Below are 20,685 nucleotides of genomic sequence, written 5' to 3'. Positions count from 1 at the left end.
CTTTATGATAGGTAGCAGAGTGCCCTGACTGGCTTGCTCCATTAACTTGAATTAATTCAAATGCTCTCGGTATTATATGGTGGGACTAATTGTGCACTCTATTATGTGGTGTCATTCATATGCTTTCTCTATTATATAGTGGTAACAAAAATGTGAAGGGGGTCTGCATGCCCAATCAGAATTGTAGGCATCTCTCCATGTTCATTTTGTAGTGCAGCCCATTATTTAAATGTTCTGCATGTCATTATTAAAATTACAATCCATGTGATGTATGGGCACTTCCATGATTTGCTGGTCCAATCTTTGGACGAAAACAAATCTGCAAATCATCTGTGATGTATTGGAGCAGATTAGTCCATTTTTTATTTTTTCAGTATAATTTATTTTTTTAGTTTTTTTATTATATAAGGTGATATTAATATGCTTAATAAGTTTCCCTATTAATCTGTGTAGTCCTGAAGGTGATGCCATAAAAGTCTTTGTGAGAATTAGACCCCCTGTGGAAGGAAGTTTGGTTGCCGGTGATGGGGATCAGGGACTCTGTCTCTCTGTTCTGTCTACCAACGCAATCCGTCTGCATTCTAAACCTGAGCCGAAAATGTTTACGTTTGACCATGTGGCAAATACGGATGCAACTCAGGTGGGTTACCTATATAGATTTTAAAGAGTTCTTAATTGATAAAGTTCCCTATATAGAATTAGTGAAAGAACCAAAGTATTGCCCAGTGCACATTGGGGCAGATGTATTATAGCGGTGCTTATCACGCCGCAATAATACTTCTTGCTTCACCTCATTAGCGAGGCGAAGCAGGAAGGGACATCAACAAGATGTATTAACATCTTGTCGATGTTCATAAAGATCGTATAGTGTGTATCCACCTTAAGAATGTACTTAATCTCTGCATTTATTTTGCAGCACATTATTACTATACTATACCAGCTTTTTGTAATGCAGTGCAGTTGCTTGCTAGTGTCCTCTTAGTTTTACTGTTAATCCAGCATCCTACAGTGATCTCTATCCCAGTATGCCAACACAGTAATACTTAACAGTGCCACGTAGTTGATACATTGGGGCAGATGTATTAAGGTTGGTGAAGAGATAATGCACCAACCAATCAACTCCTAACTGTCATTTTTTAAACATAGCTGATTGGCTGGTGTGTTATCATTTTCTATGATAACTCTACTTTCTCTTCACCAGGCTTAATCCATCTGCCCCATTTTGAGAGAGAGCCTCAGTAACAGTATCGCTAGGTTGCATACAGCTCTGTCATCTGCCAATGATCAGTTATATTGCCACAGCATTATTCATGGTGATTTTAAACCGTGGCCTGTGCGTGATGGATGCACATCACTTAGAAGGGTATATGCAGGCAAATGTGTAAGAGTCCTTAATACAATATCTCTGATGATTTAATTGAGCATGTGGTGCGCGCCTCTCCCTGGCTCTCACTGCGCATACTTGACAAAGGGCTTTAGCAGCATTATCTACTGGATGACTATTTCTCTCCTGTTTTATTCAGAAGTTAGGCCCTGGATACATGGGGCGACACTGGAGCCTGTGCCGAGAGACGTGCTTAAGCACGGATCGCTCAGCACACGTGTGCTGAGTGATCAGTACCGGCCAATGCTTTCACTGGAGAGAAAACACTGGAGCTGACTAGATTTTGACTGCTGTCAGGCTATAGCACCGCGCAGGACCGCACATAGCTGTTGTCGGGAGGCATACAGGCAGTCATCCGTGCTTAGTTTAGTCACCCGATACCAGCTGTGAGAGAACTGTGGTATACCTGAGAGACTATTACATGTTTACCAATCATCCTTTATACTAACACTGATTGACAGTGAAAATGAGAGGGATCATACTTAACTAAGTAATCCAAGCCATTTAAAGTACTTATTGCTATTGCCTGACCTGCATCTACAGCATTTGTCTGTTTATAATCTTAATATTTGATGTGCCAGCCAGTTTATATTTTAATTGTGTATAATTTTGATTGCTTTAATAAACGCATCAATTTAGGTCTATTAGCGCTGTTGTTTACTTGACCTTAAAAGATATTGTCGACACTTTTATGGCAACAAATCATCAGTTTTGACAACAAGTTATGTTGACATCAGTATAATGTACCTTACCAGTTGAGAATCACTTATTTTTTTTATTTTTTTTTACCTAAATGTTGTTTTAGTGTCCAGGTAATGGCTTTCTGCAGATATATTTGGGACTACTTACTTTAAAAAAAAAGTGACACATGTACCTCTATCTTCCAGGAATCCGTTTTTTCAAACGTGGCAAAAAATATTGTGGAATCCTGCATGAATGGCTACAATGGAACAATCTTTGCTTAGTAAGTTTAATGACAAATGTGATCCAACTTAATTTCAGTTTTGTCTTTTGCATGTTTTACATCTGGAATCTCTGACTATACCCAAGTAAACTGTGGTGTAACTTCATCCCAGGTGCCTGGAGGCAAGTTAGGTGTTAGTGCAAACACACATAGGAGGGAGGACACTGATGCATATAGGTGACTAGAAGGGAAAAGGAGACATACCCATACAAAAGCCCAAGAGAAGGAGAATTATTTTTATTTATTAACAGTTACTTATATAGCGCAGCATATTCCATTGCGCTTTACAAAAGGACACCGTTATACAACAAACCTTGTATTTACAGACAGTCAAAAGGTAGGAGGGCCCTGCTCTCAAGCTTACAATCTATAGGGAAATAAGCTGAGTTCTGGAATTTGATAAGCTTGCCTGAAGAGATGAGTTTTCAGGGAACACTTATAGTAGGCATGTCCAAACTGTGGCCCTCCAGCTGTTGTGACTACACTTCCCAGCATGTCTTGCCATTGTGTTAGCATTCCTTAACAGCAAAACTGTGGCAAGGCATGATGGAACTTGTAGTTTCACGACAGCTGGAGGGCCATGGTTTGGAGACTGGAGGAGAGTCTTATTGTGCCTGGGAGGACATCCCACAGAGTGGGTGCAGCCTGAAGAAAGTCCTGCAATTGGTAATGGGAGCGAGTATTGAGTCAAGGATAACACCTAGGCAGCTAGTGTTCCTCCTAGGAACTAAGCTGTGCAGGGCACTGCTGCACTGGGGGCAGCATAAGTGGGGCAGACTGGGCCAGCCGACAATACCGTTGTGGGCGGTCCCGGGCCGCCGATGTCACGAAAGGGGCATGCCCGAGCTGCGACATCTCTAAAGGGGGCGCACTCAGCCGCCGCTGTCACTAAATGGGGCGGGCCTGGCCCCGCTGAAGTACCTGCCGTATACATTTCTAACATAAAAGGAAAAATCTGTTATGAAGTACAGTTACAATCCAGCCATATACACCTATTGCTTATTACCACTATATGGCCTTTTGACTTAACCCCTTCCCGACGCAGCATGTTTTTGCCTTCCTGACAGAGGCCTTTTTTTCAAATCTGACATGTATCACTTAAGTGGGGATAACTTTTTTTTTGCTTTTACTTATCCCAGTGATTTTGAGATTGTTTTCCCGTGACACATTGTACTTTAAATTAGTGGTAAATTTGGGTCGATACAATTTTTTTTTTTTTGTGAAAAATACCAAAATGTCGTAAAAAAATGGAACATTTTTCTATTTGCTAAATGTTACATTTTCTGCTTGTGAGACAAATAATCATACCACTCAAAATAGTTAATAACTAACAAAGACCATATCTATACTTTATAAAAAAAATCATTATTTTAACCTCCTTTATTTTTTTTGGGACACTAGGGGGCAGCAGCGTCTAATTTTTACTCATCGCACATTTCAACGCTGATTTTGGCTGTTCATGTTTGAACAGCCAATCACAGCGATCGCCCATAACGGGGGGCATAGCTGCCCCCCCTGGGCAATGAAGGAGGATGTCTGCTGTCAGGGACAGCAGACATCATCCCTCTGTCACCGCGTCTCTGCATATAGGTGACTAGAAGGGAAAAGGAGACATACCCATACAAAAGCCCAAGAGAAGGAGAATTATTTTTATTTATTAACAGTTACTTATATAGCGCAGCATATTCCATTGCGCTTTACAAAAGGACACCGTTATACAACAAACCTTGTATTTACAGACAGTCAAAAGGTAGGAGGGCCCTGCTCTCAAGCTTACAATCTATAGGGAAATAAGCTGAGTTCTGGAATTTGATAAGCTTGCCTGAAGAGATGAGTTTTCAGGGAACACTTATAGTAGGCATGTCCAAACTGTGGCCCTCCAGCTGTTGTGACTACACTTCCCAGCATGTCTTGCCATTGTGTTAGCATTCCTTAACAGCAAAACTGTGGCAAGGCATGATGGAACTTGTAGTTTCACGACAGCTGGAGGGCCATGGTTTGGAGACTGGAGGAGAGTCTTATTGTGCCTGGGAGGACATCCCACAGAGTGGGTGCAGCCGGAAGAAAGTCCTGCAATTGGTAATGGGAGCGAGTATTGAGTCAAGGATAACACCTAGGCAGCTAGTGTTCCTCCTAGGAACTAAGCTGTGCAGGGCACTGCTGCACTGGGGGCAGCATAAGTGGGGCAGACTGGGCCAGCCGACAATACCGTTGTGGGCGGTCCCGGGCCGCCGATGTCACGAAAGGGGCATGCCCGAGCTGCGACATCTCTAAAGGGGGCGCACTCAGCCGCCGCTGTCACTAAATGGGGCGGGCCTGGCCCCGCTGAAGTACCTGCCGTATACATTTCTAACATAAAAGGAAAAATCTGTTATGAAGTACAGTTACAATCCAGCCATATACACCTATTGCTTATTACCACTATATGGCCTTTTGACTTAACCCCTTCCCGACGCAGCATGTTTTTGCCTTCCTGACAGAGGCCTTTTTTTCAAATCTGACATGTATCACTTAAGTGGGGATAACTTTTTTTTTGCTTTTACTTATCCCAGTGATTTTGAGATTGTTTTCCCGTGACACATTGTACTTTAAATTAGTGGTAAATTTGGGTCGATACAATTTTTTTTTTTTGTGAAAAATACCAAAATGTCGTAAAAAAATGGAACATTTTTCTATTTGCTAAATGTTACATTTTCTGCTTGTGAGACAAATAATCATACCACTCAAAATAGTTAATAACTAACAAAGACCATATCTATACTTTATAAAAAAAATCATTATTTTAACCTCCTTTATTTTTTTTGGGACACTAGGGGGCAGCAGCGTCTAATTTTTACTCATCGCACATTTCAACGCTGATTTTGGCTGTTCATGTTTGAACAGCCAATCACAGCGATCGCCCATAACGGGGGGCATAGCTCCCCCCCCTGGGCAATGAAGGAGGATGTCTGCTGTCAGGGACAGCAGACATCATCCCTCTGTCACCGCGTCTCTGGACGCGGTGACCGTTTAAAGTCATGACGTATATATACGTCATGTGTCGGGAAGTACATCCCGGCCATGACGTATATATACGTCAAATGTCGGGAAGGGGTTAATCAGCACAAGTTGGGCTGTTTTTTTCGTGTTATTTTATTATTATTATTTTTTATTCTATTTTATTTTTTGATTGATGCATCCCGGAAGAACTAAGGCCCTTATTCAGATCTGAACACAGTACAAATTTGTTCTCAGAATGGGCAAAACCATTTGTACTGCAGGTGGGGCAGATGTAACATGGGTACTTATGTATTAGCAGGGCGCCCATTACGTAGTTTGCGTAGTGGTGCATTGAGAATACCAATACACCACTGTGCTGGCTACGTAACTTATGTTAACTACGTAATTAACGTAACTGGGGCCGTGCTAAAACATAATGGATCATACCCCCATTATCCACGTGGGCGTGGAGTTAATTTTATAAAGTGTGGTGAGCCATCGAGCCCGAAGCGTGGCGAGCGGACGCGAATATGCTTCACCTCGTGGGGCTCGCCACGCTTCAGGCTCGGTGGCTCGCTACGCTCACCAAATTTTAAACTTTAAAATTAACTCCATGCCCACGTGGATAAAGGGGGTATGACGTGGATAGTGGGGATGTTAGCAGCTGGTGTGTGTAGTGTGGGTGTGCCTGTGTAGTGCATTATACTTACCTCAATGATGTCCCCTGCGCCAGCCTTCCCCTTATCCGGCACTCGGCTCCCTGTCCACCATGACAGTTCCCGCAGGCAGCAATGTAGGCAATTAGCGTTGTGCCGCTGGGGGAGCAGGTAAACCATGTGATGCTCCCCCAGCGGCATTACAGTGAATTACATACATTGCTGCCAGGACGCGTCTGCGTCTCCTCCGGCCCGCCGGGATCTCCCCATCTGGGCGGCCGCCGATGAAGCTCCAGTGGCCGCCCCTTCAGCCCGCTGGGATCTCCGCCTGCCGAAGCAGCTCCACCGCAGTAAGTTACATATTAGCAGGGCGCCCGGCAATGGCTACTATGACAACATAGCCTAAGCCAGATGCCCGGATAATACATAAGTACCGTAACATGTATAGAGAGAGTCAGATTTGAGTGAGTTATTACACTGCAATTTAGGGTACTTGTTTCCTAGAACTGCGCCCACTAAGCTATTTGCTTAGTGGGCTATTCTGGGTAGGTAAATCGCATTGCATCGCATGGGCCATTTTAGTGCCGTGTGATGCGTTTTTTTTTTTTTTTTTTTATGTAATTTATTCACTGCTCTGTGTGCCCCAGGGGATCGCATCACACCTTCCGCAAAATCGTGTGCGATGCCATTACATTAGCTATACGAAAATATCATTATATGTCATAAAAAGAGGTTTTACGCACCCCCCACTATCCACTCCAGGCCACGCCGAAGCGTGGCGAGCACAGCGGAACGCGTCCTCTGACTTTTTCATACCCCCACTATCCACGTCGGCGTGGAGTTGAGTTTATATAGTGTGACGAGCGCAGCGGAATACATGTAAAGTAATCTGCGTAGTGGTGGACTGAAAACGTTGGAGGACCCGCTAGCCGCCGCTCACCATGCTTCGGGGTGCCGTGGATAGTGGGGGGTGCGTAAAACATCATTGTATGTCATACAATGATGTTATTGTATAGGTAATGTAATGGCATCACACACCTTATAAAATCGTATGCGATTTTGCTGGAGGTGCGATGCGTTTCCTGGTGAGCAGTGAATAAATTACATTAAAAAATCTAATCGCACGGCACTAAAATGGCCCATGCGATGCGATTTCCCTACGTTTTGCGTACGTAGAAAATCTGTCCACCGTTCTAGGAAACAAGTACTTTTAGATTTCAGTTTCAACACACCCCACCCAAATTTAACTCTCTGAACATGTTACATCTGCCCCAAACTTGTACTGCGATCAGATCTGAATAAGGGCCTAAGTGTTGATTATTTAATTTCAATATTGTGATTTATTTGACTATTATATTGTATTGTTTGGACGAGCCTTTAAGGGCGAGGTTATAAGGTTCCATGCTATTTCTGTTGTTTTCATGCATTGTGATAAGTATGTTGTTGGAAAGCTTATAACTTTCTGAATACAACCAGGGCTGCTGAAAGGGGCGTGGTCAATGGGAATAATAATTTTCAGGGGGTGTATTTGTATTTTTTCAATAAATGTATTTTATTATAAATTGTTTATTAGTAGAAATTAACCCCCCCCCCCCCCCCCCCCCCCACACACACGCTCCATTGTTCTTTTGTTTCCTTTGTGGAGGCTGGCATTCCTTCAGCATGGTGACTACTACATAGAAACATTGGGGCAGATGTATTAAGCCTTAACAAGAGATAAATTCAAGTGTGATAAGGAGAGATAAACGTCCAGCCAATCAGCTCCTTTAATGACTTTTTTTCAAACACAGCCTGTAACATGACAGTTAGCTGGTGATTGGCTGGACGTTTATCTCTCCTTATCACACTTGCATTTATCTCTTGTTAAGGTTTAATACATCTGCCCCATAGAATTTGACGGCAGATAAAAACCACTTGGCCCATCTAGTCTGCCCCTTTTTTAAACATGTTACCTCAAACCATATTTGATCCTTATTTTTTTGTAAGGATATCAATATGCCTATCCCAAGCATGTTTAAATTGTACTACTGTATTTGCCTCTACCACCTCTGATGGGAGGCTATTCCACTTATCTACTACTCTTTCTGTGAAGTAATTCTTCCTTAAATTTCCCCTGAATCTTCCTCCCTCTAGTTTCAGTGCATGTCCTCGTGTTCTGCTGCTCCTCTTCCTGTGAAGAATGTCTCCCACCTGTACCTTGTTAAAACCCTTGATATATTTGAAAGTTTCTATCATGTCCCCCCTTTCCCTTCTCTGCTCTAAAGTATACATATTAAGATCTTTTAGTCTTTCTTGGTACGTTTTGTGATGTAGGCCATGCACCATTTTAGTTGCCCTTCTTTGTACAGTCTCTAATGTATTTATATCCTTCTGGAGATATGGCCTCCAGAACTGAACACAATACTCTAGATGAGGTCGTACCAATGACCTATACAGTGGCATTATTACTTCTTTCTTTCTACTGCTGATACCTCTCCCTATGCAACCAAGCATCTGACTTGCCTTCTTCATTGCTTTGTTACATTGCCTACCTGCCTTTAAGTCCCCTGAAATAGTGACACCTAGATCCCTCTCTTCCTCAGTAGTTTCCATTATAGTGCCATTTATACTATATTTAGTCTTTGGATTTTTGCAACCCAAGTGCATGATTTTGCATTTTTTTGCATTAAACTGTAGTTGCCATGCTCTTGACCATTCCTCTAATCTACCTAGATCATCAATCATTTGTTTTACCCCTCCTGGTGTGTCTACCCTGTTGCATACCTTTGTGTCATCTGCAAAAAGGCACATTTTACCCTCAATTCCATTTGCAATATCACCAATAAAGATATTTTTGGGAGCGCTGCTATACACTACTTTATCAACTTTGTTACCCCTTTCACACCACACAAATAACCTGGGTTGTTGCCAGGTCAACCAGGATCTGTGTGGTGCAAAAGCGCCATTTGGTGCAACCCGGCATTCAGACCCGGGTTAAAAGCAGGGTTTTACCCAAGTCAAGTGATCCATGTCCCTTTTACACTATAGGGAGGCGGCAGCTTCCGCTCCAAGCACTGCCTCCTCCCCTGCTCCTCCATCCCAATGAAGCCGTGTCCCGTGACCAAATCCTAGTTGTGACCTGGCATTTGCGATGTGAAAGGGGAAAATAGTGTCTTTGACTCGGGTTTTTGCCGTGTTGATGACATATGGACCCAGGTTGATGTGCGATGTGAAAGCGCTTCCGCTTATAACCCGAGTCGACCAACCCGGCAATTCAACCCAGGTTATAAGAAGGGTTAAACCTGGGTTTCTCTCTGTATAATATGTGACCTGGGTTAAATGTGAAAGCGTCACACCTAGGAACGACCCAGCTTTTTGATGTGTAAGGGGTATTAGTTATAGAAAAACCTCACTACTCATTACTAATGTATAATGTAACCGCATTTTCCAGTGGTGTAGTATTCGTTTGTTCGTGGGTTGTTTTTTTTTTTAAATGTAATGTTGATAATAAAGTTCTTCTATCTCTGTTTTTTTGTAGTGGTCAAACTGGTTCAGGGAAGACCTTCACAATGATGGGTGGGTACAATAAGGATTCTTTTCCTGCCCTTTTATGAACATAGTAAATTGTATTATAGCGAATATTTAGACAATATAGTGGTTTCACTTAACTGGACAGAGGGGTAGATATATGAAGGAGTGATCGCTTTCAAATCCGGTAACTGAAACTAATGTGCTACAATCACACTTTTATGTATGTAATAATGCAAGTAAGTGATAAGAATGACAGGGATGCTATACACCAGAGGCCATACATATCACCTTATACAAAAGGTTGTGCACTCAGCTTGATCAGCGCTTGTAGAAATCAGGAGGTCTCTTAATTGCTCCAATGTAGATTCATTTGGATTATACATGCAGACAAAAATGTATATTACACATCCATAAAAGAGAAGTACAGTTTAAATTTCATATCCAGTATACAACACAATTAATATATAAAGTGGGGATCCTAAAAACGGCTAGAAGTGGACAAGTAACGGCTTGGTTGGAACTGATCAACCGTTCTATTTGCGCACAAGTTCATGTCCAGAATAGCCTTATCCAGATACTGATGCCATTCTCCGGGTCCCCCTGCCCATGCGTTTCAAATCTTGGTCTGGATTCTTTATCAAGGTCCAAAAGAGGCGTTGTATTACCGGCTTCCGTGCAACGTTTTTGTATCCTGGTTTCTTCTTGGAACTACTTGTTGATCAGTTCCAACAAAACCGGTACTTGTTCACTGCTAGCCGTTTTTAGGATCCCCACTTTATATTTTAATTATGTTCTATATTGGATATGAATTTTAAACTGTACTTCTTTTTTACGGATGTGTAATAAATGGTATTTCACTATGATATACATTTATTTTTTGCATGTATAATTCAAATAAATCTACATTGGAGCAATTAAGAGACCTCCTTATTTCTACAAGCGCTGATCAAGCAGAGTGCACAACCTTTTGTATCTATTGTTGTGTTGAAGGGCTGGGAAATCCTTCTTACTGTTGCACGTCAGATTAGCAGCTGTAATTGTGCACAATCTACTATTTGGTATCACCTAATACAGATGGAGGAGAGGGACTCCATCAGACTGGGATGTGCGTGCGTCTCACACGCACGCGCATCCCATTCGCTGGGCAGCATGACCCTGCCCGTCTCGGCTTCAGGGAGACGGGCAGGGTTAGGGGGGTTCAGGGAGCTCTGTTGGTAAGTGGGCGCGTGGGCGTCTCATGTGCATGCGGACCCCCTGGCGGGGGCTGTCGATAGAATCTGTATGTATGGCCTATTTTGCAATTGTATTCATTAGTCCAGTAAGCCGGTGATAAATAGAAAATAGTGAGACTCTTTGGCCCGTATTTAATCCCCGCCGAACTTTTTTGTGCGAATTCGATTCGCCTATAGAAACCCAGTGCTGATTTTATTTTATTTTTTTTTTTTTTTTTACCTGGGTGATAAATTCAGCATTGGCGAAATTCACGTGGTTTTGGCAAATTCCTGCCCGTTTTTACCCATGCCAAGAATTTATCCCAAGAAAAAAATGAAAAGTAATGGGCGAAAATTCCTGGGATTGGATACTGAAAAGGCGAATCTTGGCCGTGTCTTCGCCTGCCGGAAATTTCAGCCTGAATTGAATATGGGCCTTTCCACCTGACCAAACGTTACATTTGCCCTGTTATTTTATGGTACTACTTATATATATATATTTTTTTTTTTTAAGGACCATCTGATTCTGATAATTTTACTCATAACATGAGAGGGGTTATTCCTAGGAGTTTTGAATATCTGTTTTTCTTGATCAATCGTGAAAAGGAAAAGGCAAGTATATCCTATGATCCATAATGCCCTATGTGAAACTCCAAGTTTTATTAACTAACTTAATACTGTTCGTAATGAAATGCAGAATAAAATGAATTGTATATAATTATTCGGTAACTGACTGGAAAATAAAGCTTCATGTAAAAATTCACTGTGCAGTCTCTCTTACTAATGTATAGTGTGTTTGAGTTTTTTTTTTTAATTAAGTATTTTTTATTGAGATTTTTGAAAAAGAAAAAGACAAAACAAAACTCCCAGAGCCAGTATGGGGAGAATCAGACACATATTGCAAGTATGTATCACAATTGACACAGTCATAGACAATTAGGATAGCATGGTAGATACCAAAGTATTAAGGGTATTAACACTGTATTAAGAAGTGGTCATGGATTGAGCGACCGAAGGCGCCATTCTGAGTCACCCAACCCACCCCCAATGTTAGGAGAATAGCCATAGAAGTGACAGGATCGTACATCAGCATTACAATTGCTATTAAATATATATATTGTCAATTAGAGAGAAAGATACAAAAATATATACCATAATCGTGTCTGATCAGTCGGATAGAAGAATAAAAATAGAGTTAAATAAAATCAAACTTCCCAACACAAACCACCCCAGAACCCCCCACCCTGTATGGCCTAACCCAACCCTAGGCATACTTGGATCCCAATAAACTGCACCCTTCCCCAAACCTATATTAAACTACACTAACTTGAGAGGGATTAGATTAGTGGCCATCAGCTAAAAATTAAGCTAATCACGCCAAATAACTAACCTACCCCTCCCACCCCACCCACCCTTTCACCCGGCTATGTAAATATGGAAGGATATATAAAGGATAACTAACGGGGGTTAAGCTAATGGCCGTAATAAGGCCAGGATAAATTTTGGAGCCTAAACAATATGGGCTGCCAGGGGCAGCCGACTCGTAGTATATAGTAGGGCAGACCTAAGCCTCGTGGAACAAACAGGAGAGCAATCAAATATTGCCCTGTTACACAAAAGCATAAAACACAAATGTACCAGCATAAAATTAAGGGAATACACATGGGTATATAAGATGTAGCAGACGGATCAGGTTCTCAGTAGCAACAAGTCCATATACGTATATTCGTACACTAATCTGGCCAACGTCCAGCATAAGTATAGGAGAAAAACAGAAAGTCAGTAGTGACCCATTTTACATGAGAAGAAGCAGGAGAGCAATCAGCACATGGTTTATCTTGCGCCCGAGGATATATACATGGATTTCGGAGGTAGGCAGAGAAAGACACCTGGAAAAGGAAATCATCTTGAGCAGTCACACAAAAGGGGCCTGGAGCTTTCATAGGAGATGGTGGCCAGATACTCAGTGAAAGGATTTCAGGTATAGGGGTGTATCCATCCAGTGTACTGGATAGCCTCAGAGACGCCACCATTGTAGGAGATCTGGAGACAGCGTCCAGAGCATCTGAGGTTGCAGGTAGCATAGCATCAATCTTAGTGGATGTCACAACCTGAGCAGGCCATGCATGTAGTATGGGGATTTCAGGTTCAGGAGAATATCCATCTTGCATGCTGGATCTGTTTTGCATATTTGTAGTATTCAAGTCATTTGTAGGAGCCGTCATTATAGTATCAAGTTTAGTGATAAGTCTCTCAGTGGAGGCAGCGATAGCCTGAAGTATCTGCTGCATAAAGCAAGCCATCTGGAAGCTATTTAGCCAGCAATGCAGACTCTGCAGCACAGTATTAAGGGTGACAGCACCAATTGGTGGTGTAATACACAAGCAAAGTCCAGCACAATAATCAGACACCACTGTAGGAGTAATTCAGGGCACATTGACGGTGGCTAGCACACCGCCAGAAACAGTAGGATGGTAGTGATGCAAATCATAGAAGCTGTATGTCAGGCCAGACCTGTGTGCAGATTCAGCCTCAGCAGCATTATAGACATCTACTGCCACCAGGCAAAGTAGCAAGCGCGATTCTTAGATGAGGGGAGATATAAGATGGCGCCCAGCACCCTTCCGGCCACAACAGCAACTCAGTGGGCACCAGGTGTTTCCCTCCGCGCCGTTCAGCAGGAGTCTCCCGTCGGGCAGATGAGCGCTCCCCAGCAGGTGGTCGTACAGCGTCCACCACACCCGCCGCCTCACTCGCCAGACAGCACCGCAGCGGGGGAGCAGGGAGATGACAGGAGGCAGGATGGCGCCCAGCAACCCGGAGCGCGGCAGGCCGGCGCGGCAAAGCAGCACACGGAGGGATCTGAGGAGACCAGCGGGCAGCACAAGTGACGCAGCACAGGCTCCAGAAGGTAGCGGGCGAGAGGCAAGTCACCGGGGTCCCTGGGGCAGGAGTATAAATAAGGATTTTTGCGGAGCTCACCCCAGTCGCGTCCTCTCACCTAGCAGGCCAAGCCACGCCCGTGTGTTTGAGTTTTTAGGGAAATATTTTATATTATTGCAGAGAAATTTAAACTATTAGTTAATGCTTGTGTACATTGTTTAGAAATTTATGTGAGCCTTTCTGTAAATAAATATTAAACACTGTTTATTGCGTTTCAGGCTGGTGATGGGAAAAGCTTCTTGTGTAAATGTTCATTTATTGAAATCTACAATGAACAGATATTTGACTTGCTAGAATCTGCGTCAGCTGGCCTTTTTCTCAGAGAACATATAAAGAAGGGGGTCTATGTTGTGGGCGCTGTAGAACAGGTTGTGACTTCTGCTGCTGAGGCATATCAGGTATGTTTATTTATCCATCTTGGTTAGCTAATGGAGGGCCACATTTGTATAATACTTTGTGTCTGACTAAAAGGACAATGTTATTATTTATTTCAACAAGAAGTTGTGACTTTTTGTCATTTTCCACCAGGAACTTGTATAGTTGTGTGTAAACGAAGGATCACCTCACTCTTTCACTTGTACATAGGGTGGCCAATCCTGGGATTTGTCCCCAAAATGTCTGGGATTTCGGGATGCGCAGTCTAATGCCGGGCAGCTTCTGAGCACCCGCTCAGAAGCTGCCCGGCTGTTCCCGACCCCAGCATGCTGCCTTCTCAGCGTGACCTCTGACCATCACGCTGCGCAGGCCACAGCGTCCTGCAACAGATTACCGATGTCACCGCTCCTAGCCTCCCCTCCTGCCCAGCTAGCGCTGCCGCTACATGCCCAGAGGCACCACGGCAGCGCTGCTGTCTGCCCCGCTCCTGCCCTGCTATGTAAGTAATTCTGTGGGGCAGTACAAGGCACCCCCGCAGCGCTGCTCTGCCCCGCTCCCGGCTGCAACGCACCCGCCCATGTAGGGGTCGACAGGGCGTATTTCTCTTGTAGGGATGCCAATTCCCGAGAATCCCGGGATTGAGCATTTTTCCAATCCCGGAATCTGGGATTGAAAAAATCCCCTGGGATTGGCATCCTTACTTGTACATAGAAAAACAAAAGTTAACACTCAACTTAACTAGCGCTTGCAGTTTGTGTTGCCCACCTTTTTGTTTTTGTTTTTTTCTTTGTTTTAATTGGTATGCCATGTGGAGTAAATGAGTGGGATATGTACATAGTGAAGTACAGTTTTAATTCATAGACAAACATTTGTATAGACAAGTAAAGTGTAATAGTAGATGGAGAAATCCTAAAGTAGCTGTACCGCAAACAATTACCATAGAGGCTTAACGAAACCAACTGATTCTTGTACATATATACCAGCCAATAGTTGCCACCATCCAAATTGGCTGGATTCAATAGCAGGTTGGCCAGTTCAGACAGATTAAATGGAACTGTTTCGATCAAACTGTATACCTAACCCAGGTGGAATGCAAGAAAAACAAACTACAAATCTTGATACAAATTTAATATTGTGTGCCTTTCTGCCGAGTGAAACTATGTCGAAAGGGTTTTTTTTTGGGGGGGGGGGGGGGGGGGTGGTGTATTAGAAATTCTACATTTAGACCATGCCATGCAATGTGGAGAATGTGGTTTACATTATTCAATGTACATGTAGACTGTGGGACGCACCTCTAGACCTTTGAGCTCTGTGTGCTGAGCGAGTGGACCGTGCCAGTGTTCTCCGGTGAGAGAACCCTGCCGATATTGATGGACACTGTTCATCAATCTCGGACAGCGACGCGCATTGCTGTCGCTATAGTTCCTACACACACACCGATGTGGGGGCATTTTCTAAGCGACTTTGCCAAACTAAGCAAAGTCACTTAGAAAATGCCTTAATATCGGCATGTGTGTAGGCCGTATAACTATTATAGCACAAGTGTTTCTGTTGGGAAGGGTTGACCATAAACTAGCACTATTTTTAGATCTGCTGAAGATTGTTTTTAAAACAACCGTTTTTCTCTTCTCAACAGTATGGCCTCTTATCCAATTTTAAAATCTTTCTCAATCTTGGTTGTTACATTTGAATGCTTCCTTTTAAAAAGTGGTTGAAGGCCTTCAGAATTCTTTCCTGTGGCACCCCTCAAACATGACCTACTCTGATGTTATCAATTGACAGGTTTCCCAGATTTTACACAAAATGATTGGACCCAGCCTTAGATGCAGACAGCTTTGACCTCTCTACCTTTTTTATCTGTTTTCTCTCCTCACTAATGGGAGGAACTTTTTTTTTCTATTTACATAAGCTAATTAGGGATGCCAGTCCCGGGACATATTTTTCAATCCTGGAATTCCGGATTGAAAATTGCCTGATTCTGGGATTAGCTTCCCAAATAAAACAAAAACCCGCCCTGGCCGGCCCGCATATTTACTTACCTCTGAAGTCACGCTGTGCAGAGCCACACTGCCGGGACAGAAGAAGCATGCGCTGTCTAATCCTGAAATCCCAGCATTTTAGGGGCCAAATCCCAAGACCTTAACGCTAATCCTTGAGTAGGTTAGTGATTGAGACCCATTGCTAGTCTCTGAAATCTGAATTCAGAAATGTGACATAAAACAACTGTTCCATATTCCTGATGGCACTGTAGTCCACACCCTGGGCATGCCATGGGTTGTCTGACCTTTTGAGAGCTTTTTTATAGTTGTAGCCATTTAAAAAAAAAACTACACTCCTAACTGACACATTTTTGTATGTATGCCTCTACTGCTTTTGTTTGTTGGTTTTTATGGTTGTGTGTATGTTTTGTCTATGGCTGTTTAATAAAGATATACCTATAGGTGACATCATGGGCTATGGATAGTTTTGATCTACTTTGTAACGCTTGCCTGGAGGCATATCCAGATATATTGGTGATGATTTGTGTTTAACTTTGCATCAGATCCAGGGCCAGATTCTCTAAGCTTCAAAAGTGATCAAATGCAGAGTGATAAACAACCAGCCAATCAGCTCCTGTCTGACATTTTCAAACACAGCCTGTGACATGGCAGGTAGGAGCTGATTGGCTGGCTGTTTATCACTCTGCATTTTATCACTTTTGAAGCTTCGATAATCTGGCTCCCAGTGAGTTAAATGCTTTACTTAAACTGGTTGCTTGCTTTTGGGCATTAATTTCATAGCTGATTTTTTTGCCAGGTTCTCTCTACTGGGTGGCGAAACAGACGTGTGGCTTCAACATCTATGAACAGGGAGTCCTCAAGATCTCATGCTGTGTTCACTGTCACCATTGAATCAATGGAAAAGATAAATAACATTGTGAACATTAGGTCTTCACAACTTAATCTTGTCGACCTTGCAGGATCGGAGAGGCAAAGAGACACTCATACTGATGGTGTGAGACTAAAGGTAATGGTTAACTTTTTTATTTAATATATAGAAAAAATGTGTACATGGTGGGGTATTCAGCGTTCCTATTCGATGTACAAAAGGCCAAAATAGCGGGTGTTTTCGCGAATAATAAATTGGCATTTGCATTCCATCTATTCAACATTTTGACATTTTTAAAAGACGTGGCTCTGCGAATACACATCTCTCTCTGCGGAAATGGACTCAAATTTGAACATTTAGTGGGCATTTTCTGCAAATTCGGCTTTTCAAACAACCGGCTTTTCAAACAACTGGCTATCTCCCTATTAAAAAAAACAGCTGGAATTGAATAGTCAAATCCCCTATTTTCTGAAAATTGGAAATAAGGGAAAACTTTGAATACACTGTAAGGTTGGGGGGTTAGGGAACCATATAACTCAGGCGCTTGGAGTAAGATGTTGCAAAAGCCACTATCTCAATGGTAGAAATTTATTAAAAAATACATGTATAAAAAGATTGAAAAAAGAAGAAAAATTTGTTTCACTCACACTGGAAGCCGGTCCCACGGCTGCAGCAATTGTCGGGGAGCCTGATAACACTTCTGTCTACACAGACGCTTCTGTCTACACAGACACTTTGGATTACAAACAAGCCCGGATAGAAGGAGGTTTTAAAAACATCCTCCACTCCCTGCATACACACGGGACAATTCTGACTTGGTACAATCTACTTGAATTTTTATGTGAGTGAAACAAATTTTTCTTCTTTTTTCAATCTTTTTATACATGTATTTTTTAATAAATTTCTACCATTGAGATAGTGGCTTTTGCAACATCTTACTCCAAGCGCCTGAGTTATATGGTTCCCTAACCCCCTATCCTTCTATACACACACTGTGTCGGCTGATTGAACTGACTGGGAACCCTTTCTTGGGCTGCTGGTATAGAGGCGCACTAGATAAATCACACACCACCTTTTTGCATATACACACTGTAAGGTTGATTCAGTGGTCTGTGAAAAAGGTAAATAGCCTCTGGCTTTAATGGCTGTGGCTATTCAATTGCATGCCTTTTTTTATTTTACCCTACAGCCTTGTTAATGCCTGTTGGAGGGGGGCGCTATGGTTAGAAGAGAGCTAGTGACCTGAGTAATGTCTAAATGGAGTCTATGGTACCCAACACTAGTCAAACACCTAAGCAGAGTTCAAAATATTTTTTTATATAGCACAAATCTTTTAACTGTAATATATCAATGGCCAAAGAAAACCTTACTGTATGTTGCCAATTGAACCAATATATGCTTTTTATTTTGTTCTGAAAGCTATTCATGCTAGTGTGTAGATTAGAAAGAGTGTCTACATACAGTCAAAAGGTCAACATGAAAAGGTTGACATCGTTTTTCACATTTTGTTTGTATCCATGTCGACATGGTCCCTCAATTAGTGTGCCGCATGGCTTGCTTTGCTCGGCACACTTAACCATACACGTGGACTACAGTTGAGAACTGTTAAGTATGAAAAAGTTCGCAAACTAAAACAAAATTGTAAAAAAAACTCATGTTGACATTTTGACCGTGTCAACCTATTGACTTTTTAGACACTGTAAAATGGGTCTTCAAACTGCAGCCCTCCAGATGTTGTAAAACTACAAATCCCAGCATGCCTTGCCACAGTTTTGCTATAAGGGAGTGTTAAAACTGTGGCAAGTCATGCCGGGATTTGCAGTTTCACAAGATGTGGAGGGCCACAGGTTGAAGACCCATGCTGTAGACCTATCAACTGGAACAAAGTGTTCCTTAATGTCAACAAGAGCATTTTCATGCTCTTGTTGACATTGACACACTGAAGTTTCCATATACTGTGCAATTATCAGCTGATCTGCCTGTTATTTGTACAGTGTTTGGCCATAAAAGAGCCCCAATTATTGCTTTGTTAGACATGAAAAATCTTTCACATGCTCGACTGATGCTTCTGTTTGTTCTCGGATTTGACATTGGATATACTTGCAGACACAGATATACCAAGTGTCTGGCCGTATATGGCAAAGATATTGTATGTTTTTCAACATGTCAGGTGTTTGGTTTGACTGAGTTTTATCTTATAATGTAATGGTTCTCAAATTTTGTCCTCCGCCCCAAATTATCACATTTTCCCAAGTCATTCAGCAGGTGCACTCAGTTTTACTAACTGACACGTTTTAAGAAATGTCCCTTGATTCTGTGAGGAGACCTGGGGACCGTTTGAAAAGCTATGTGTTGATACGGCCACCTTTTACATACAAATATGTCCTTTCTGCAGCATGGCCCTCATTAACGGTGTGGTCTCTCTTTTGTACATGCAGACGATGGGGTTGGGTTCTTAACGACCCACATGATCACGCATTGTGCGTTGTTGGAGATGTACACACTAGGCGATATAATGAACAATATCGCTAATTATAGCGGCTAGTGTGTACAGGTCTTGAGTCTGCAAACATTACTGCTACAATGTACCAAAAGCTTTTTCTAATACTAATTCTATTATGCTCCATATACAGACTTGGTCACACACAATATACAAGTGTTGCATATCAAAAAATGGTACTTGTGTAGTTTCACGGCAGCAGGATAGGCTACGCTGTCAGCATAACTGCCAGATCCCCTGTGCTGGCGGATGCCGGCAGAGAGGCACTTCATCTGCCTGAGGCGCACAAGCTTCTCGTACGCTTGTGCATCTCAGTAATTTGTACGGCAACCCTGCCCGTGTCCGCTTCAGATGAGTGCGTCTCATGCATAATAAAAGACGCATTTGCCAGTGCTCCATATTATATACTGGCAAGTGCCTCCATTTCAAACCCCCACTATCCACGTCTGCCCGAAGCGTGGCGAGCGGATGCATTACGCGTCCTCCCTACCTGTTAATACCCCCACTATCCACGTCAGCATGGAGTTGATTTTATAAAGTGAGGCGAGCCCGAAGCGTGGTGAGCGCAGCGAGGGGACGCGTAAAACGAGCCCGAAGCTTGGCGAGTGGACACGGAATACACGTCAAGTAGTCTGCGTCCCTTTAAGGGGCTCGCCACGCTTTGGGCTGATGTGGATACTGAGGGTGATCCGGGGAACACATTCACACCTGTCATGTCAGGCAGGTGAGAAATTGTCAATGGTTCCCACACAATGTAATAAGCGTTGACGCAACGCTTACTGTAAGCTCCGGTTAGGCGCGAACCTACACAGTTGCAGACACAAGCTGGCTGCGGGAACACTGCTGATTCTGACAGGGACATTACGCTGACTACGTAACTGCCGAGTACCCAACACTGTCTCCTCGTGAGTCCTAGTTTCATTGCTACTAGAATGCAATATCGGCAAAGAAATTGAAATATTTGAGGACGCATATACAGTATACAAGAAAATATGCTAAGCATTTTTGTAAATACTCACTTTTTTGGTGAATGTATCCTATACTTAGGGTAGCCAATCCCTGGTTCAAAATTGGTGTTTGCTCAGACCCTGTCTGGCTCCTCCCATCTCCAACTGTGCAGCTCTGCCAATCCCGGGATTGAGCACTTTTTCCAATTCACCATAGTTAAGAGTTGTAAACTGCAGAGTATAATTTTTTATTTTATAGGCTTTAAAATTTTAATATGGAAATGAATGTTTAGGTGACAGTGAGTCTAAGCGGTAACCTGACTTTTTTAATAAAAAAAAATATATATA

The 20,685-nt window shown here is 42.7% G+C and overlaps 1 protein-coding gene across 1 annotated transcript in view; it reads left to right on the top strand.

The window, feature by feature from the left end:
- The window catches only part of KIF15 (kinesin family member 15), a 78,561-nt gene that overhangs the window by 16,339 nt on the left and 41,537 nt on the right, over nt 1-20,685 (top strand). Inside the window, exons 3-8 of the mRNA XM_083188562.1 lie at nt 454-640; nt 2,272-2,348; nt 9,501-9,538; nt 11,219-11,316; nt 13,866-14,045; nt 16,819-17,028. Of these exons, the coding sequence (XP_083044688.1) occupies nt 454-640; nt 2,272-2,348; nt 9,501-9,538; nt 11,219-11,316; nt 13,866-14,045; nt 16,819-17,028 (790 nt within the window). The remainder of the gene's footprint in view (nt 1-453; nt 641-2,271; nt 2,349-9,500; nt 9,539-11,218; nt 11,317-13,865; nt 14,046-16,818; nt 17,029-20,685) is intronic.

The sequence above is a fragment of the Crinia signifera genome, chromosome 5 (genome assembly GCF_055691185.1).
Source record: "Crinia signifera chromosome 5, ASM5569118v1, whole genome shotgun sequence".
Taxonomy (NCBI): Eukaryota; Metazoa; Chordata; class Amphibia; order Anura; family Myobatrachidae; genus Crinia; species Crinia signifera.
This window is presented reverse-complemented; position numbering and strand designations above follow the sequence as displayed.